Genomic DNA, 22,176 nt, shown 5'->3' on the forward strand with positions numbered 1-22,176 from the left:
AAACCAAACATGACAGCAGCTTTCACTACCATCTTGTAAATCTTTCCTTTCACCCTTGCTATTATCCTTTTGTCAAAAATCAGCCCTGAAACTCGCCTCCACCCACTCCCCCCTTCCTGCACTCTCTTCTTCGCTTCTCTTGTGGACTGTCGTAGCTTTGGTTGACAGTTGAATAAGGACGTCATCAATAACGAAAGGGTGACTGAACCTCACGACATCGATCTGGAGCACACTCAGAGCTAACCAACAGCTAACCCGCTGGGGTTTTTTTTGCTGATGGCCTCTGACCAAGGAGGTGACATCAGGGTCTCAGACATGTAAAGCTGATCAGGTGGTAGCCTGTGCAGCCTGTTGCTGTACATCAAAAGGAACAAGGATTGGATCATTGTGGTGAGACGTCAGCCTGTTCTATATCAACAAAGTTTGTGAATGAGTCTCAGTTCGCTTTCTCAGTGATTGATTGTTGTTGCTATGATGATGGTACTAACAAATACCCACACTCCACACCATCACAGCGAGGCACAAGTCAACAAGCACGGAAGCACCGTCCAAGGGCGTCCACAGAGAAAGCCCCTCACATCTTGGACATTGCTGTATAGCTGACTGCTGGTCGCTGGTTCCAGGCTTCGGTTGACTAGGCAACGCTCTAATGTATTTACATCATCCTCATATGTTGATCTGCAGTATCCTCTACGATCACTGGCAGTTGGCTCAATTGCCTGCTTCAAAGTTGAGAAAACATTGACTTATGGAAGTCACTAAATGTCTCTAGTCGTGTCCAAATTCATGGGCTGCATCCTCCTGAGGACTGGCCTTCGCGGTCTAAGTGGGCTGGGTCCTCAGGAGGTCAGGTAGGCCGGAAGTAAATTAGCAAATATTGGACGGTCTAGCCTTCTGATTAGCGTCACCGCTGTCTCGGTGGAGTTTAATAAACTCAGCTGTCTGCTCCTTGCTATATAAAATGTAACAGGACACTGGCGTAAATTCTCGACCATCTCACACTTCTGTTTAATCAGTTTTCTGTTTGACGTTTATTCAGCTGTGGGAAAATCACCCGGGGGATTAAAAAAGTTTTTTTTTTAATCTAATCTAATCTAATCTAATCTAATCTAATCTAATCTAATCTAATAACTTTAATCTCAGCCAAACCGATTTACTCACTAACAAATAAAACACTGAAAAAAGCCAAACAATAACATTGTTAAGTGACTTATATATTACGTTTAACCTGAGTGGTGAAAGACCGCAGTGATCTTTAAATGATGTGCCGGGAGTTTGCCATTCACGGCGGCTTCAGTGACCCTCGAGCTCCCGGCTAGCTATCGAGCAGGTGGATAACAGGCGCCTCTGAAAACGTCGGAGCACTTTTGAAAATATGTGCTGTCTTGATAAACTGAGCAGATATCTGAAGTTTACACAGCTACGTTCTCACATGAATATATGTTAGAAGTTTATTTTGTGACCCAGAAAGAGTAATAAGGGTAATATTAAAAAACTTGGTAGCGGCCGCCATTGTTGAAAACTGGAATTGGCTGAATTCTGGGATATGGTGGGCCACGAAGGACACACCCAACCCATCCTTCAAATTCGGGGAAAAGGAGGACGCATTTGTCGGCTGCATTCGGAGGAGTCTACGAATTGGGACAGCCTTCATCGCGTCACTGTGACGTAATCGGCCTACAAATCCGGCCTCAGGAGGACGCAGCCCATGAATTTGGACACCCCCTCTGGCTTCTATTGGTCTCTATTGGTTGTCACGGATACTCTGAAGTATCGCAGAATCTTTTTCAGGAGTGATGGGAAGACAGAGTAGGAGATGGACCAGCAGATTGGTGCAAAAATTGCAGTTATGCGGATCTCCAGTTGGGTGAAGACACAGATGAGTTGCAAAGCGATGCTTTCCATTTACCAGTTAATCTTCATTCCAACCTTCATCCATGGTCATGAGATCTGGGCAGTGAGTGAAAGAGAGAGATACGAGCAATCAAAAGGAGTTTCCTCCATAGAGTTTCTGCACTTCGCCTTAGTGATCAAGGGGGGATCTTGGAGAGTTGGAGGAGGCTCTGAGTTGAGATAATGGGCCTTAAGATCTAAAGGAGCCAGCTGGGGGGGCTCGGGCCTCCTGGGTAGCTGTTGAAAACAGTCCTGGCGGAAGTGTATGTCTAGCTGAGATGTTACGATTTACGTTTACATCCAAACTTGCTTTTGCGCTGTGTTTTCCAGATGTGGCTTGAAAATAGTTCCTCTGTGAAACTGTTCACATTGACATTTGAGGAAGATTTTTGTCCTGAGTTGTTGGGTCACGTTTTCTGGAAACAAACACTGCTGCTGAAATTTTCAATATATGTTTTTAACAGGTCTGTCAGAATCAAAAACTTTAAATGATTTAAATTTGGTCATTGTCCCACTCAAGGCCATGTTCTCAGGCATGACTGGACGGCTTACACAGGGCTGCTACATTCAGACCTCTGTTTGGAAGTCGCTTTCTAACCACTTACAATCCTCACTCTGTGATTTCACCACCAACAAAGCTCTGTCTTCTGTTTTAAACCAACCCAAATTTTATTTGAAGAATCTGCACAGGTAAGTAGAACCGGTCTTTAGCTCCAACTGAACATCGTCCAGCCGAAGAATAGTCCAGCCTGAAATTGGAACTGAAAGTGGGACGGACACCAGGAGTTTATGGTTGTTTAACACAGATCAGCTGGTGCACCATGAACTCATCCCCTGGACCGAGACTGTCAGCATCTTAGGGCATAATTCCCCAAAATGCTAATCAAGTTGAAGGACCGCTTTTTTTTTTCTACACGGGAGGAAATCCAGGGTCCATCACAGAGGCACAAAGTATAAAGTGACATAACAGGTCCTCCATCTAAAGATGACAACAGCACCGAAACAATCCAAAGGTACACAAAAAGATGACATTGAAGGGGAGTTCAGTCAAATTTAAATCAGGAAAGGCTTCTGGTTTTGTTCCTGGAAGTTTTTGACTGCACCTTGTATTCACGAAAAGCCGATATCGTAACTAAAAATGGGCAACTCGCACCAGAATCATCTCCACACACTAACAGGGTGACTTTGACCTTGCGGTGAATTGTTGGGTCATTTTTTACTGCAATATGAACTTAAATATGTTTCTAGTCACTCTGTGGTTTTAAAGTGCACATTTGGTGTTTGTGAGAATAACTGCTGACTTTTAAAACACTGCACATCACTTAAAATGCAAAAACAGCAATAAACCTATACACTCGCAACACAACGGCCACCTAACTGCTGTTGCGTGACAAAGCCCTTATTATGCTGTATGTATGCTGAGCTGGGTGCATTAACATATAATCCCCACTCACGGTGGAGGATGCAGATTCAGATAAGAAGCATGGAAAAGACAAAAAAGAAGCAGGGCGTGCATTTCATTAGGCAGTCACAGCAGACATTTTCCTCACAGCTTCCACTTTTTTCCCCTGCTGATTAATTAAGTTACGAACTGTTAATGTCGTCACGCAGCACCTCTATCAGCTCACATCTGTCAAATGTTTTATCCTCTCAGAGCAAACTGAAACGCCAACAGATTCTGGCAGATAGAAGAAATGCCAGCGCTCTCTTTGACGCCTCTTTTTAAGGCTCAGAATCATTCAAATCGGAATAAATGAACACAAGTGAGCAAACGGTCACATCCTCATGATGCCATAGACCTTTTTTATTCATTTTTTAAGTTTTCACAACAGCAGCAGTGCTTTTTGTGCTCCATCCGGGCTGGATTTCATCCTGCAGAGCAGAGAGCAGTTACAGTGCATCGCCAATGTGCGCAGAAGCGTTGTACAGCAAAAAGCTAACCTGGATGAAATGCAACTTCCATTGGACTGACGGAGCCACCAGATGAATTTCACACTGAGCTGATCGATACTGTACACAAAGAGGCGACTCGTCACAGAGCTGGATTTGAGCACAATGGCTATCCTAATCCCAGAGTGGCCGCCGTTCAGTTACAGGAAGAGGTGGGATCTCTTCGAGAGAAACTGCACCGGGATTTTCTATTTTTTAAAGTGGATAGACACTTTCACTGTTTCTATTGGGGAATCAAACTCATTAATTTCAGTGTTGATCGGGAACAACTCAGTGAATTTTCCCTTGTTAAAGGAGACTGATCCTGCTCTTCATTATCTTCGGAATATAGTCGTTAAATGTGCCGAAGTTTCAAATAACGCAGTAAAAAGTGAGTAAAAATAATCTCTGTCGGCCAAAAGCAACAATTTTAATCCCTCAGCTGGCTTCTGCAAGCTAATCTGCCTTTTTTTGGTAGGTGGGTCTTAAAAAGACAGGAACGGGACTATTTAAGGGCCAGTATGAGCTTAATAAGGATTATTTTGAACCAGGATTTATCCAAAGTTACTCTCGTGGAGTCTCAAAATAAAAATATGGGGTTAGGTAGAAGCAGAATAGGTCACCTTTATGATGAGTAGAAAATTCAGCCTTTTAATTTTGATGGAAAAGTTTAATATATATAATATACAGCTTTCTATGTGAGATATATCAATACCATTCTTTCTTTTGTATGTCAGCACCTGCTTAGCCTATCTTAGCTTAGCGCAAAAGCATAAACCAAGGAGAGAAAGCTAGCCCACGACCTTTCACCTTTAAAGCTTGCGTACTCTCTCTAGATTTGAGTAAAAGAGATGTGATGCTAGCTGTTTCTCCTTTGAGTTCAATGTTTATGCTAAGTTAAGCTAATATTATCACCTCCTGACTTCACATCAAAGTCTGAAGATCTGCTAGATCTCTGTAGCTACGGGGGCGCATTGAGGGTAAGAAAAAAACAAAAAAAAAGAGAAAATCTTCTTTTCAAAGACAGAAGTGGCAGAATTGTAGATTATAAAGCCGAACACATTTGTGAGGAAATTTTTCATTTTAAGTGAAAATTTAGATTTTTGTGAAATTTCTTTGTGAAATTTGTGAATTTTTACAAGGCTAGTACAATATTAGAAACTCACCTTCCTCTCCAAACTGTTTATTTATTTCTACGTGTTACTTCAGACTCTTTAGTGTTGCTGTAGCTGCTCCTGAACTGATAGGAGGGAAAAACTGTCTGACAGCATTGTATGAGTGTGACGATAAATATTTGGATGTCTCGTCTTGAGAGTAGCCTTAACCTTTTCCTTTAGCCCTAGGGCAGAAATCCAGTAACCATTTAACAGTTTCCATAAATTACCTGGACATGGTTCCAACCTGCTTTCTGGGATTATATATGTTCAGGGCATCGCTGGAAATTTTACAAACACAGGTCAAATTAAGAGTCAAATGCAACTCAGTAAATAATAATCCATTCATTTAAAAAAAAAAAACAAACAAACAAACAAAACGTTTTACCTTTTATATATTTAATTTTTAAATTGTATTTGCTAATTTATAATAAATAATTTGTTAATTTCAAGTCTAAAATATGGTAAAATACTGTAAATCACTTGAATGTCATATGTTGTTGGCCCAAACTGAACAGAATAAGCTTTAAAAACTAACCAGTGTGTAAACTGGGTATAACTGTACAAACAGAACTCCAAGAAATGACACCTAAGACTGTGCAGTTAAGTTGGATCTTAATTTCTTGGACAAGTTCAGCTTCCTGTTACGAAGCGTATATAATGAAGATAAAATAAATCAGATTCACAGTCAATTTTCCTTTACTTTTACCCTGCAAAAAAGCCAAAGTTGCCATCACCCTAAAACTGTAGTTATTTCATTTATTCAGCTGAATTTAAAGTTAAAGGGTGAAAAATCCACTGTCATTCCAGAGGATTTGAACCATCCTTTCAGCTGTTCCCTTGTTTGCTAATGAGTCACTACATGCTTGATTTGGATGCCCTTTCTGATTGATCCAGGCCTGAGACCATCAGGCAGGGTTTTTATCTCTCCTGTTGGCCTTAAATTAGGCGTTCTCTCCCGCGTTGGGTGAATAACTAGTACACCACACAGCCACAGTAGAGCAGCCCTAACAAAACCAAGCCCATCACCTCACTGCCTCTGCTATGGTCCTGCACATGTGTGGCTTTTTTTTTTTAATCCATAAAATGATTTTTTACATTTTTTTAGAAGCTGCAAGCAAACAGATTTTTTTTTTTTTAAGATTTTTTCCCTTGAAATGTTCTTTTAAGGGATCAGCAGCAGCAGCTACAGCCTGACATTTAACATGTGATTTTGATCAGAATATCGTGACATTTTCCAGCTTTTTAAAAATAAATAAATTTGCACAACTTTTGAGGTGTGGAAGACACAAATGCCAAGAGATGGGAGTCTGCATCAGCAGCCGTTAGAGTCAGATCTGAATTGTTTGAGTCTGATATGAGACGGCACATTAAAGCAAACATCAACACTTAGGAATGCATCTTTAGAGAGCTCTGGTAGATAGGTTGGGTTTTACAGTACCGGCTCCTCCCTCTCTCTGAGATTAGCACTATTTTACAGTATGACCAAGCAAAATCCAGCCTCTTTTTTTTGACAAATTAATGTAAAAATCACACTGATGCATACAGATTCGTACAATTACACTCAGTTCTGAGCCATGGTTAAAGGTGAACATCAGCCACAGCAAGAAAAAGAAACAGAAATACACACACTGGCCACAAGAATAAACCAAATTTGGATCTTTTCCCACAAACTAAAATCATGCCTTTGCCCCCGTTAGGGCCAGGCACATCTGAAGAACTGAACTAAACATGTTGTAGGCACCGGTATTTCCCCTTATTGACGGGAAAATGAAACACAAATCTTATTTTTTGCCCTTCGGGCTCATGGTAGCTTAGTCTTAAGCTGTTTGTGCTTACGAGCCAACTGAGGCTGGCTGTCAAACTCTTATGGCAAAGTGAGTCTGTATGCTGCAGCCAAGTGCAGCACATACAGGCGGGGGGTGGCCCCTGTATGGGGAAGGGGGAGCTTTCTCTGAGTCTTTATAGTAATACAATCACCTGCAAACGAGTCACACGCCTTACACTCACTGACACCTCTCATCTGCACCAACATCCTCAATAGCAGCACAGGCCGGGAGGCAGGTCCATGTCCACCACCTGCACCACCTATCAGGCAGACGCTCCTTCTGGAGCCACTGTGCCATAAAGAAATCTGGCTTTGGGTGATGGCAACTTTAGGAGAAGGGGAGGGGGATTGGGGAGGGGGGGGGGGGGGATCAATGTTTGACTCAATCCTGGTATTTTACAGATGGGAGCTTGAAGGAGGTGTGTGTGTGTGTGTGTGTGTGTGTGTGTGTGTGTGTGTGTGTGTGTGTGTGTGTGTGTGTGTGTTGGGGGCGGGGTAAAATCATGGCTGGCATCGTCCTTCACGCCCTGAAGCATCTGAACCGTATCAGTTTGTGGAAGGCCTGCTTGAAGTCCTCGTTGGACATGGTGTAAATGATGGGGTTGATTAAGGAGTTGAGGTAACCGAGCCAGGTGAAAATGTCAAATAGCTCCGGGTGGAAGCAGGAATCGCACAGAGGCACTAAAAGAGTGTAAATGAAAAACGGCAGCCAGCAGATGATGTAGGCTCCGAGGATTATTCCCAAAGTTTTGGTCGCCTTCTTCTCCCTGGCGGCCGAGATGCGCTTCTTCTCCAGCAGCGCGTCGGACACAGTGACTTTGACTTGGCTCACGTTCGCGGACGAGGTAGTGTCACAGGAGGAGGAGTCGTTGGTCCCGTAGTTCAGGGACGTGGTGGACGCCACCGAGCCGGGGGAGTTGGTGATCAGGTGCGCAGAGGTGAGTCTCTTCCCGGGCTTGCTGTGCGCCTGCTTCAGGATGCGCTTCCGGGCTTCCACGTATATCCTCCCGTACAGGGCGATGAGCAGCAGCGTGGGGATGTAGAACGCGCCGAAAGTGGAGTAGATGGTGTAAAAAATGTGGTCGGTGTTCACGTTGCAGCTCGTCACCTCCTCCGCCTTCACCTGGCGCCAGAAGAACGGCGGCAGAGAGATGGAGATGGCAATCACCCAGGCGGTGGCGATCATCCCGGCTGCGCGCGCCGGCGTGCGCTTCTTGGAGTACTCCACCGCGTCCGTGATGGCCCAGTAGCGGTCCAGCGCAATTACGCACAGGTGCAGGATGGACGCGGTGCAGCACGTGATATCCGAGGACAGCCAGATGTCGCAGACCACCTGCCCCAGCGTCCATGTCTGGCTCACCGTGTACAGCGCGCTGATGGGCATCACCAGGATAGACACCAGTAGGTCCGTGACCGCCAGCGACGCGATTAGAAAGTTTGCCGGCGTGTGCAGTTTGCGGGACTGGTAAATGGTGGCGATGACGAACGCGTTTGAAAGCGTCGTGGCCAAAGTTATGAGCGCTAAGGTGACGGCCAGACCCGCCTGGAGAGCCACATTACTGTCCTTGGGCTCCGCTTTCGCCGTGAAATTGGCATGGGTGTCGTTGGTCGAGATGTTTAGCAGCTCTCCGTAGATGGCAGGAGTCGGTTTAAGCTGACTGGCATTCTCCATCCCTCCACCTTCCCCGGTCAGACCCCGCTGTCATCGAGCGCAAAGGAGACCGCTCCGAAGCTCCTCAGATATTCATCCACCGCGCGCGTTTCTCGTCTCCATCTCCAGCACTTATCCGACACATTTCTGCCTCCTCCTCTTCATCCTGTTCGCGTCACCCGCGGCATGTTTAACATAAAAACTCTCTGATCAACTTAAATATCCAGCAGCTGAGAATTAGAAGGCTCAGAGGGCGGCCTCTCCATCATTCTCCGGTCATTTTCTCTCATATTGGACTCTTTTTTTTTTCAGTATAAAACAAGAAAGCGGGAGTTTCATCCGCGTTCAGCTCTCCTCACAAGTTCAGAGCTGCTCAAGTCTGACTCCAGGTTTTATACTGCCAACGCACCGCACGCCTATCTCTCTCTCTCTCTCTCTCTCTCTCTCTCTCTCTCTCTCTCTCTCTCTCTCTCTCTCTCCCTCCCCTTCTTTTTTTTAAAAAATCTCAGATGGTTAAAGGACTCTTGCAAATATTTTCCCCCGAAAATGTTCTATTCTTTTACATCTCAACCAAAGAGTCTGTGAGCAACGAAGACGCAAGAATCAATTTAAAGCATCACATATTTATAGGTTTGGGAGGTATTCAGTTCAACAACAGTTGCCTCAAGGTGCTATGTACTTAACACCCTGCAATAATACAAAGTCTGTGCTGAGGACTCAGTTACTACCCAATCAGATACTTTTCTGATTTTTTCTTAAATGGGGGATCAGTATCTGAGTTTATCTGTATGTTACCTGTAAATGAACAAAAAAGCAGCCAATGTCCAAAGAAAACATTGAAAGACCACAAAGATGAAGAACTGCTACTTATGACTACTTTTTTAAAAAATGACAAGAAAATCTGGTTCCTTGGAAGCAAACTAAAGAAATGCAGATCCCAAAGAGTTGATTCTGTTCATCTGGACACTGTCCAAATGAACAGAATCAACTTTTTGGGCTTTACTTACCTGGATGATTGAGCATGCATCAAGACATAAAGAAATGCAGAGTAGTTGAACCCAAAATATATCTCTGAAGAAGCTGTCTGATTAGAGACTTCTTTTCATGTTGTATTCATAGATGGGTTTTCTTTAGTTTAGGATTTGGTGTATTTGATATCCTCTGCTGTTGTTGTTCCTGTATCATCATTATCATAATAATTCTTCAGTTCAAAGCTGAGATCCAGAGATCACATTTTGGATCCACAGCCAGGAAACTCAGGTGATCTTAATCTAAATGAGTGTAGGCTGAAATAATATAAAGCTTTAAAGTTATATTGTGTGTCAAATCTCATCTCTAAATGTCAGTAGATTGCAGTTAGTCTCAGTTAGCTGCAGAGGTGGGTCAAGTATCCAAAAATTGTAGTAGCATTACTTTAAAATATTATTACTCAAATAAAAGTGACAAGTAGTCGTCAAAAAAGTTACTCAAGTAAGAGTAAAAAAGTACTTGGCGAAAAGACTACTCAAGTAGTGAGTAACTGTTTGAAATGTCCAATTTATTTTATAAATAAATGCTATCAGACAAACAAAAATTAACAAATATACAAATTATTAGTATTTTCAAAAGGAATATATGTAAAAACATCAACAAAATAAGGCACAATTCTAATTTCCAGATTTCAGTTTTTCACAACATAAAGCTTTTTTCACCAATACCTACAGTAAATAATATAAATATATAAACAGTGCAAACAATTTCCAGTGACAAGATATGCTGTAAACTTTATATTCATTTTTGCTCCAAATGGCACAGCAGCCTCAGAGAAAACATTAGAACGAGGCATCTTCAACATATGTACATTTTTTTTTAATTCCTATTTATCCCCTTCGTATATTTTATTTATATTTGTCTCTGTATTTATATATGTGTGTGTGTGTATATATATATATATAATATTCTGTAACTTCTGTCGGTGCTGTGCTTTTTGGAAATCAAATTTCCCAGAGGAACCCACCCGAGGGATTAATAAAGTTCTATCTTATCTTATCTTATCTTACATACAAGGCAGCTCAATTTACCATAAATTGTATGGGTGTGCATTTATTTCTGCATATTTAGCAAAAATGTGCCATTTCTTCACTCAGTGAGGTGATAGTTAAGCTTCAGCAGCAGTTTGCTCTCAAGCTCATCTGAGTACGTAAGCGTAGAGCTGCCACCCAGGCAAAAGAAAAATAGAGTAATGGTAAATGGTAAATGGCCTGTATTTATATAGCGCTTTACTAGTCCCTAAGGACCCCAAAGCGCTTTACATATCCAGTCATCCACCCATTCACACACACATTCACACACTGGTGATGGCAAGCTACATTGTAGCCACAGCCACCCTGGGGCGCACTGACAGAGGCGAGGCTGCCGGGCACTGGCGCATTAATATATAATGTCACATTCATACAATATAAATATTATATTGTAGGAACGTGATAATTATATTGTTCAAACGTGAAAGGTATATTGCACGAACATGAAAAGTATATTGTTATGACAATAAACTGTTCACGTTCTAACATGATATAGCTCTATTTTTCTTTTGCCTGGGTGGCAGCTCTACTCTTACGTATCCGAGGCTTTTCAATGTGGCCTCACAAAATTACCATGACTACAACAACCTCAATTGCAGCTGCCTAGTCAATGTTTTTCATTAGTAATTTAGCAAAGTTGATGGTGGTGTGTCTGTGTGAGTGAGTGAGTGAAAGATACAAAGAGGGAGAGCAAGAGACAGCCCTGACTTATCGAAGAATTAAGAAAGCAGAATCGGCTGTTCAAACCCCCACAAGGCTGCCCGCTGGGATTGGAACGATGGGACGAGGCGTGAGTTTCTCAAAATGGTTCATTGAGTGCAGCACGGATAAGATCTTGGAGAAGCTTACGGCTGCCGTGAACACTCAGAATATGACCTCTGAGTGCAAACTGGATTACATCTTGGAGGGGCTCGCTCGGAATAACACCTCTGAGCGCAAATTGGATCACATCTTGGAGAAGCTCACTGCGGTCATGAGTTTTCAGAATCGGCTCTTTGAGCACAAGAATGACAACATCACGGAGCGTAAGGTTGATAAAATCATGGAGAAGCTCGCGGCTCTCCAACGGGAGATTGAGAGACCAGTGTTGCACTGTTAGAACAGCTTTGAAATTCATATGAGTTGTCGCACTAAAGTAAAAACCACCATCACTTCACCCTACCCTTTCGGCGCCAGCTGCGGTCTCAAGGCTGGAGCTGAACAACAACATCCTGATAACGACTGTGTTTAGACTGTTCTTCCCATCCTATGCAAGGCCACCTTAGCCTGGCAGGGCGAAGGACACTGTCTCAGCTGAACTCTGGACACATACATACACACACACACACACACACAGACATATATACACATGCAGATGTACACTCATCCCCCCTCCCCCTCCAAACGCCTTCGACGCTCCGATGCTGATGGTGGATCAAGGAGACCAGCGCTTATGCTGCAGGCCCGGATGCACTGTCTACACTGGCTGTCTCTCACCCTTTACCCATCCCTGTTGCTTGTCATGTGTTGGTGTATTAAGAGTTTTTTCATGTGCTATGTGCAGAGGTGTTTTTTTTGTTCTGTTCTCAAACTGATCTCCCTGTTGGAGCTCAGTCTGGGGGGAGTTATTTTTTTCTCCTTATTTTTCCTCATGTGGTGCATTTTCCATTGTTATACCTCTCTGACCTGTCTTCCCCATGTGATGTTTTTGTGTAATGTATGTATGGTCGGAGGGTAAGATGGCGCCGCCACTGCGTGCAATAGGTCGGCAGCCTTAACATGAAATTTCCCCTTGTGGGACTAGTAAAGGTATCTTATCTTATGTGTTTCTTGCTGCTAGTTTTATCTGAAGTCTTCTTGGATGTCTCCACACAAATGTTTGTTTGTTTCATATCCCGGTGTGACCTTGTTAAGGAACATACTGTAAATGCTGCCAGCGCAGACGTCTGCTGTTACTCTCCTCGTCTGTTCTCCTTTCATGTCCATTTGAACACATGACGGCTGGAGGCGGCAGCAGCAGGTGCTCGGCATCATTGCCGTGATGGATTGTGGTCACTGAGGTCACACGGTTTCGATCCTCTGCAGCCTTCAGGTCCTATCAAGATGAAAATGGAGAGACAGTTTAGTTCAGATAACAACTGTGTCTGAGTAACACACTGTTTCCAGGCTGCACTGATACTCACTAAGAATCAACTAAATAAACCCCATGCATGAGTGCAGCTAATTCAACATAACTCAGTGGTTTAAAAAAACAAACAAACCAACCATTTTCACAAGTCATTTTCATCTTCATGGTCATCATATGTTAATTTGTGGTAATTCTGAGTGTTTTTATAACCAGTTTACATGTGTTTTGGGAATTTGGAGTATCTCTATGAATATTCAACATCAGTGTTTGGTAAATTTGAGTATTTTTATGATCTTTAAGGCGTGTTTCTATTTTATGTCAATGTGTGGTCATTTTATTTATTGCATGAATAGTTTGAGTGTCTCTGTGGATGTTTTACAACAGTTTTTGCTTTAATTATGTTTATGGTGGCTTTAAATCTGTGTGCAGCTATTCTGAATGCCTTTCTGACTATTTTATGTAAATATGTGGTCATTTTCTCTTAATTTGTGAACATTTTGAGTCAATATATTGTTATTTTACATCTGTTTGTGATTATTGTGGGTGTCTTTCTGGCTATTTCAGGCCAATTTGTGGTGTTTTTGTTTGGTGTTTTACACTCACTTGGTGTTGGTTCACTCTGCGGTAGAGTATCATTTCCTGTTCCTCATTTAGCCAGCAGATCATCATTTAGCATGGAAAGTCAGTTTATTGCTCTATTTTAAAAAAGCCCTCTGTAAAGCTAGAACATCTTATTATTCATCACCGATCGAAGGAAATAAGAACAAGCCTAGGATTCTCTTCAAAACTGTAGCCAGACTGACAAAAAGCCAGAGCTCTTTTGAGGCAATCATTCTTTTAACATTAACTTGTAATGACTTCATGAAATTCTTTACAAATAAAATTTTTACCATTACAGAAAAAAAATACTTGTAACCATCACACAGACATAGCATTATGTACAACTACTTTCAATAGCATTGTTATTTATGTTGACTCTTTTCCTTCGGTTGATCTTTCTGAGTTCAGGAATTACTTCCTTCAAATCACCGACATGTCTTTAAGACTCCATTCCCACAAGATTGCTCAAAGAAGTCCCACCATTAATTAATGCTTCAGTCTTAAATATAATTAACTTATTTTTAACTCCTGAGCTGCAGTGGTTGGAATCATATCTATCTAATAGACTCCAATTTGTTCATGTAAATGAAGGGTCCTCTTCAGGTTAATTATGGAGTTCCACAGGGTTCAGTTCTAGGACCATTTCTGTTTGCATTATACATGCTTCCCTTAGGCAGTATCATCAGAAGGTAAAGGATACATTTTCACTGCTATGCAGATGACACCCAACTTTATCTATCTATGAAACCAGATTCACACACCAATTAGTTGCACTGCAGGAATGTCTTAAAGTCACAAAGACCTGGATTACCTGTAATTTTCTGCTTCTAAATTTAGATAAAACTGAGGTTATTTTACTTGGCCCTGAAAATGTTAGAAATATGGTATCTAACCAGATTCTTACTCTGGATGGCATTACCTTGGCCTCCAGTAACACTGTGAGGAACCTTGGAGTTATTTTTGACCAGGATATGTCCTTCAATGCACATATTAAACAAATATGTAAGATTGCTTTCTTTCATTTGTGCAACATCTCTAAAATTAGAAATATCCTGTCTCAGAGTGGCGTGAAGTGGCTCAGAGTATCTATGGCGACTTTATGTAGTTTTGTCATAATCTTGAGTGTATTGCTTATTTTATTTTTTTGTGTTTTATTTTCTTGTTGTTGTTTTTACATCTGTGTGTATTTATTCTAATTGTCTTTGTGGATAATTTATGTCAATATGTGGTCATTTTGAGTGTCTCTATCATCATTTTACATATCTTTTCGGTAGGTCATTATTAGCACTGTTGCCTGGGTTCGAATCGACCATCTGGCCCTGGTCTTTCTGTGTAGATGTTGCATGTTCTCCCTGTGTCTTCCTGGGAGCCAAGTAACTGTCTTCTAGCTTAAATTACAGGCTATTTCATAGTTTAATAAATGTTCATATTCAATCAAGGTTTTCGGGTTTAAATGTGGATTTAGGCTGCAGTGTATGTGACAAGTTTTTAAAAACTGATGTTAAAGACGTGTTGCATGTGAATACTTCTAATAAAAAGCTGTAAAGGTCGAGAACGATGAGTTTTTGGGGGGCAAACAAGGAACAAAGGAGCTTCAGCAAACGCTTGGAGAGGAAACAGGGTCGACATGTCAAGCAGCCAGTGTTATAAATAATGTTAAACCACCTTAGAGAGACATCAGTAAAAGTTTGCCTTAGTTTAGCTGAAGAATCCTGTGGACACTTCTTTCCCTTCAGCAAACGATGTTCAATTTTTAAGCTCTGAGCTTCCAGCAATATCAATCAGAGCAAGATTTTCAGCATAAATCATTCAGCACACTTCATCTCTCTTTCTGTCCACGTCGCGTCCATGCTGTGCAGCTCAGCCAGCTGAGTCAATGCAATGCTCCCTTTCCTCCACCCAAACTCCTGCCGACCTTCACCCGTACACCTGCACGTTGCAGACACTCAGAAATGAATTCTTCTGGAAAGGCCTCGGTCTCAGCGGGGGAATGAGGCGTTCAGTGAACCAAAAGGGCCTCTGTAACTAGCTGCTGCTTCTTCACAATGAAGAAAAGCTGGCTGGCTCATTTTAGCAGCAGCAAACATTCATCTCCATCCAGAGTGGAGGCGATTGTGGGATGTAGAGCTGGAGAAAAACAAACACGGCTAAAACTGCTAAGACAATAAAATGTTTCTAAGGACAAGAAACTAATTTCACTTTCTTCAGTTGGGTCCAGGAGAGAGGGCAGATACAGGGCTTGTTGTTGTTGTGTGTCTCTTTGTGGGTGTTGTACTTGATTTTGTAGCTGTTTTGCATGCATATTTTTTCTTCTTTGTGGTCATTTGTCAGTTATCATGACTGTGAATCTGCTTGCTTAGGCTGCTGCCCCCGCGACCCGGCCCCGGATAAAGCGGATGAAGATGATGGATGGATGGATGGATGGAATCTGCTGGGTTCACTTTGTGATTATTTTGAATCTGTTTGTGGTCATTTTGCCTCCAGTCGAGTTGGTTTGGGCATCTGATTAGGATGCCTGCTGGGTGTGGCATTTGGGTGTGTCCCATTGGGAGCACATGATGAACATGTGGCTCAGCTGGCTCCTCGGGCTTCTTCTTGAAGAGCTGGAGGTGATGGCTTGGGAGGACATGTATGTTTAGACAGCTTGAACCAGGATAAGCGACAGAAAATGGAGAATGTAGGTGAATAATTTTTTTTTTTACATTTAGCATTAAGGTCAAAATAATTCTGCTTGGAGTCTGAAATGATTTCCACACTAATAAAAATGCTGCGACTGCATCTGAGACCGGTGCAGCTGTGTTTCTGCAGATGTGAAGGCAGTGTTTTTGCCATGCTTCTTCAAACTGACTGACATGCGTACACTTCAGCATTTCATTCAGCAAACTTTCAAAAGGTGAGCCATCACTGCATGGAAACGTTGGTAATTTCCAGTGAATTCTTAGCTGAACCAGGAGAAAAAATTACAAGCTGCTTTTTTTCCTGCTGAAAACACCGTTTGTAGATTTGATGTTGAACGCAGGAAGCCAGGTTGTAATTGATCCTTAATATCATGCAGATCCAACATGTATATTTGAGTTTTTACCACCAGGGCTGGACTGGGACAAAAAATCGGCCCGGGCATTTTGACTAGAGACTGGCCCACCAAAAATGTGACGTCATTCAGGGGTAAAACCGCAAAGGATTCTGGGAACTTGTGGCAAGAGTTACTAGCGCATGCAGGCTTTCAATTGAACTCAGTTACACAGCGATAAAAAGAAACACAAAAAATGGCAAGAAGCTGTTGTATTATTAACTGCAATAGCCGGTGTTGTGCCAAAAAGTGATTGTCTGCCAAAAACTGATTTCCGGTATTTGCCAAAAACTGATTGCTCGTATTTAAATTGCTATAAGTAACTTGTTGGGCTATAATATGTGAAACATATGTCAAATGCATCCCTCATGGATGACATAAAGTCATCTCTCCATCTCCATCTCTCTCTCCTGCTCTTTTATTTCTCTCTCTTGCTCCATCTCTCTCTGCTGCTCTTCTGTCTCCTCTGTCACAGACTTCTCCACTTTTGATGATAAATCAGCCTGGTGCAACATGTAAGGATTGGCACAATTTGTTAAGATTTTGAGGAGTTTGAGAAACTAACCTCAAGCATAAAATAAAATTTACTATCAGTAACTTCATAGCACCCGCCCAGCAGTATATAAACTCCGTCATGCTAGCTAGTACGCAGTACCAGTTATTTTAAGCGACTGTAAAAAGTCAACACAACGAAAACAAACTACAACTAAACTTGGTTTATATCTGACACAGATAGACAGCAGGTCATAACTCCTCCTCTTGCCTCCCCTTTCCCTTATCCACCTGCTGGCCTCCACCACTTGCTGATGTTGCTAAATCTGTGGAAGCTATGCCATAGCTACCGACAAACAATTCAGTTATTTTTACACATTTGGCAGCGTCTGCCTGAAGGGCTTGTTTCTTTTTGGCCCTAATTTTTTCTTTTTTTTTCTTTTTTCTTTTGCCTGTCCCGTTTGGCTCTTTTGCCATCAGAATTGTTGTCTAAAGGAAAAGAAAGATGCCCAACGGATTTACTTTACCAAATTGACCATCCCAGCCTTGCCGTAATGGTCCATTTGATTCACCTTTTATTGTTTATTTTATTTTCACTTACTGAATACGGGACTGGGGGAAAGAAGGGGAGAAAGAAAGAGGGAATCCATCCAGAGGCCCTAATTTTTTCTGCACCTCCTTTCCTTTTTTTGTTCTCCATTTTCTTTAGTTCGTCTATAAGATTGCTAAACAAGGGGGAGGGTGCATCCGACCTCCTCGGCTGTAATTGGTCCAGCCCAGAGTCGATCATGACCAATTGGCCAATCCAACACCTTTCATCATTTATACCCTTCCAAAAAAAAAAAAAAAAAATTGATCGGCCCATAAAATCAAAAAATCGCCAGCGGACGAATGCCCGGTATGCCCGATGGCCACTCCAGCTATGTTTACCACTGTGGTAGCTTTGCAAGTGAAATACATATAAATATATTTGTGTATACATGACACTGTGAACTCAAAGGCCCAATAAAAATCTTTTAAAATGGGAACATTTTAAACTGTGTCTGTGTCTCTGGTTATCCTTTAGTCTTTTATATTTTTTATCTTTATTTTTTTATTTAAAAAATATATGTCCAACACTCCTGCATTTACAGTGTAAGCTTTACTGTGTGTAACTGCCACTGCATGTGAAGGTATAAAAAGAAGGTGAATAAAAGTCCTTAAAAATGTCAAGACAGGTGAAGCCAGAGGAAGACATGAGGAAAAAAGTAAAACAGAACTCTTCAGTTCAACCCGTTTTATCTGTGTGCTACCTAAATAATAAATAATCAAAGCAAATTAATGTATGTGTCTAATGTATTTGAATGTTCCTTTACGATATTTTGACTTTTTCCATCTTATATATGGGCGTGATCTTCAGCAGACCAAACAATAAATATTAATATATATTTTAAAAAATCACATTAAATTAATATAGTTATTTATTTGTTTTATTCTTTTAACTACCATGGCACATTTTAGCGCAAAGAGAAAAGTTTTATGGAGCAGTGTTGCATTAAAATATCTTGTTGATTAAGTTTTGCTTTAATGACCAGTACTTTAAGAAAAATAATCATCACACTTTAAACATCTGGTCTTGAAAGGAAAGAATAACACCTGATATGCAACATCCAAACAAGCTAATTATCCTCTGCAGTAGGTTATGCTTTTATTTTAAAATGTTTGCTTCTACTTTCCACTTTAAAACAGCTATAGATATTTTAAATAACCAGATTAAAAAAACATAAAATTAAAATTAAAAATAACATTTTTAATGCAGTAATTTAAATCTCATAACTTATCTTATATCCTTTTTTCTAATGGCTACCTCTGAGAAGCAGAATCTTCCCAGTAACAGATTTTTAGTGTACCATCTTCTAGTGATGGGATTTCTGGCTCTTTTTAGAGAACCGGCTCTTTCGGTTCGGCTCACTGAAAAGAGCCGGCTCTTTCGGCTCTGAACCGCTCTTCAGGTTGTTTTGTTGCTTTAATTAATTTATTATTAACAATAATATGAAATTATGCACAAAAGGAATTACTAATGTAAAAAAAAAGTGGTTTTATTTATATATGTTTATACATAAATATATACAGTGGCCCATAGAGACAAAACACATACAAACTCCAAAAAGCACGCACAAACTCCGAAACACATTTCTAGCGTTAACTGAACTTCAAAACAGAGCTACCTAAATCACTTAAATTACACAATTGAAAGCATATGTGTATTGTTTGTGTATTTCTACACAAGCACTTATATATATTCAAAAATTTTAAAAAAAATGTTCATTTACCTGCTACTACCACACACCAAACCCGGTCATTGGTACTTGCTGGCTTGTGTAGCCTCTAGGTAACAAAAGCTCAACGCCAGGCCTAGCATCCTGGAGCACTTCTGTTGTGTTTTGTACGTGTTTTGGAGTTTTTACGTGCTTCAGGGTTTGTGCGTGTTTTGAAGTTTGTACGTGCTTTGTCTCTAGGGGCCACCGTAAATATACTTTTATTTATTCACTCCACATAAAATGTAATAAATAAATCATATAATACAAATAGGGCTGTTCGATATAACGATATATATCGGATGACGATATAAAAACATCTATCGTTTCATTTTACGCTATCGTTTGTTTTGTGGTGTCGCAAAATAAACTGTTTACGGCAATATTTTTTCATTATTTTGATGGTTATTGTAGTGGCTTTATTAATTTCCTACAGTTCTCTCTTTCTCTTATATTTAATATAACCACACTACAGACAGACAGGCGTTTGTTTTTATGCGTTGTCGTTATCAACAACGACGGTAAAACCACCGCGTGTCCGCTTGTTCTACATAAACCTTTCACAATAAAGCTCAAGATCCTGTTAAGACTTCAGACTTCAAAATAAACTGAATCACGTGAAAGGGTATGCAGAGTGTTTGCGGATGAGAAGCAAAAAAAGAGCCGTCAGGTGCTAAAAAATAAACCTTAGACTCAAACATTAGAACAGGCTTTTCCCTGCAGCACGCTGTGTAATAAATACTCACAAAGAAAACGGTGGCCGTTACAACTTGTGTCTAAAAATGTATAGTTTCATGCATCAGTTAAAACACTCGACTCCAGGTACATGACGCCCAGCTGGAAACACTTCACGCAAGTTGAGCTGCCCGAGATTCACAGAATTTACATAAAAAAGCTACATTTTTGTGATTTATATCGTTATCGGACGATAGTAGAGGTGGGAATCACCATATATATTATCACGATACTTAACGCACAATACGATATTATTGCAATTTTTAAAAATATTTTGCGGTATTCAGATTCTGTACATAAAGGTAAACTTTATCAATATTCATTTTATCTAATGTCAAAGTCTCACACTCAGTCTTTGTCTCATTTCAGTCAGTTTTATTGGTGACAAACTGAACGGTTTGTATTACAGTCTAGTCCAACTTAACTGAATGCAACCATCTGGTATAATTATAGCTATTCTGAACTATGCAATTTATGATAACTATGCAGCCCATTCAGCAACTGAAGAATTTGAAAGTAAATTAAAACAAAATATAATTTTACATTAAATAAAAAAGTTTTAAACTTAATTAAAATAAATCATGTCTTAAATTAAAAGAAGTAAACTGTCATGTTTATTGCTGCCAAAAAACAAACACATTTGGACAGTGAAGGAATGTCAGGATTCTTGCTCAGAAAAAGGATCAACATGCTCTGAAGTCAGAGTTCCAGTCCACAAAAACTTTTTTTGTAACAAAATATCGATTTGTTCTGTCCCTGTATCGATACATTATTAGCAAACAAAATATCACGATACTATACAGTATCGATTTTTTCCCCCACCCCTAGACGATAGATGTCTTAATATCGGGATATGAGATTTTGGTCATATCGCACAGCCCTAAATACAAAAACCAACTATTTACATTTCAACTTTTAACTATTTAAATTTTCAGCTTTTTCCTTTTAAACAAATTTAAAATGAAACAACACAAAACCTGCAAACCACAACACAATTAAATATAAATTACAATATGAAAACAAAAAGAAGATGCACATTCTCTGTCATATGGGCCTGCATGAATAAACTTTCTGAATCCTTTATCATCCACAGCTTGTTGAAAAGGCTGTGGAAGTCCCTATATTAAACACGTAGACCTGTGACACAAAAATCACCAAACTCGGACGACCACAGACTGTTTTCCTTCGTGGTGATTAAAGAAAACGCTGGGTTGGCATGTAAAAGGGCATTTATTCCCTTCAAAGACCTGCAGTTCAAAAAAGCGCCCCTCTGACAGCCAAACCCATCTGTTCTCTGATTGGATTGTTACATTTGTGATTGACACGACATTGACCAATCAGATGAAAGGAAGAAAAATAGGGTCAAAATTACTTGTAACTTGCAGGGTTTTTTTTGGCTAAGTCCACACACAAATCTTTTTTACACATACAAATCTTTTTTATGCACGCACAAATCTTTTTTACACATACAAATCTTTTTTACGCACATACAAATCTTTTTTATGCACACACAAATTTTTTTACACATGCAAATCTTTTTTAGGCACACACATTTTTTTTTTTACACATACAAATCCTGATTTACAAGTACAAAATATTTATGACCACATTTTGAGCCCATACCTGTGCTACTGCAAGTGTAACTACTGCCCCTCCCCCCTCTGCTCAGCGCAAAGCACAAGGCTGGCATGCAGAGTGAAGCGGAAAAAAGTGGAGAGAGAGGGTGAAAGAAAAAAAAACCCAAAAGGAGCCAGCTCACGTAGTTCACGTCAAAGAGTCGGCTCTAAGAGCCATTTCGTTCGCACCGACACATCACTACCATCTTTCTAGCTGCTGAAGATAGGCTAGCTCTGAAAGTGAAGGACTTTCAGTTAAGTTTATTCGGAAGGTGAGGAGGACAGGCAGCGGCTAATGGAGAAAGAGGATGACGGCTTAACAGGTAAATAGTTATTTGTGTAGTTTGTATATCAGTTTGTTGAAGAGTGCAGAGAAAAATGGTGAACATTAGCTGGACTGTTAGCTGTGCAGCTAGCTAGGTCCCATTAGATTTTGTAGTTTGTAGTTTTAACTTCACCTGAAGCAAAGTTTCACTCAGTTTTAGTTCTCCTCTCAGCTAAGGGTATATGAAAATATAGAAAATAAAAACGGATGGACTGTGTGAGCTGTAAAATAAAGTCATGGGTTTATTTCTCTCTAGCGCTCTATTAGCTGCCTGTCCAAAAATAGATGCATAATATATTTGGGTAAAATTGGGACAAAATGATCACCACTACCACATGCAGCATGAAGGACATAATTTCATTGTATCAGTGAATAAATGCGTTACATATTTTGTATTGTCCTGTGTACTGTCTATTATA

At 40.6% G+C, this 22,176-nt stretch overlaps 2 protein-coding genes across 3 annotated transcripts in view; one reads left to right on the top strand and one right to left on the bottom strand.

The window, feature by feature from the left end:
* Window positions 1-3,671: 3,671 nt before the first annotated feature.
* LOC113006434 (5-hydroxytryptamine receptor 1B-like) lies at window positions 3,672-8,815 on the bottom strand. Its single transcript, XM_026142412.2, has one exon. It carries the CDS (start codon window positions 8,474-8,476, stop codon window positions 7,325-7,327), a length of 1,152 nt encoding a protein of 383 aa, XP_025998197.1. The 5' UTR covers window positions 8,477-8,815; the 3' UTR covers window positions 3,672-7,324.
* A 12,713-nt stretch (window positions 8,816-21,528) lies between these two features.
* mei4 (meiosis-specific, MEI4 homolog (S. cerevisiae)) overlaps window positions 21,529-22,176 on the top strand; it is a 76,409-nt gene continuing 75,761 nt past the window's right edge. The window contains exon 1 of one of the 2 annotated variants that reach the window (XM_026142479.2): window positions 21,529-21,755. In XM_026142479.2, coding sequence (XP_025998264.1) covers window positions 21,728-21,755 — 28 coding nt within the window. In that variant the 5' untranslated portion in view covers window positions 21,529-21,727. The remainder of the gene's footprint in view (window positions 21,756-22,176) is intronic. The other variant, XM_026142482.2, reaches the window with a different exon arrangement.

This window comes from Astatotilapia calliptera, chromosome 15 (assembly GCF_964374335.1).
Source record: "Astatotilapia calliptera chromosome 15, fAstCal68.1, whole genome shotgun sequence".
In the NCBI taxonomy this organism is placed as follows: Eukaryota; Metazoa; Chordata; class Actinopteri; order Cichliformes; family Cichlidae; genus Astatotilapia; species Astatotilapia calliptera.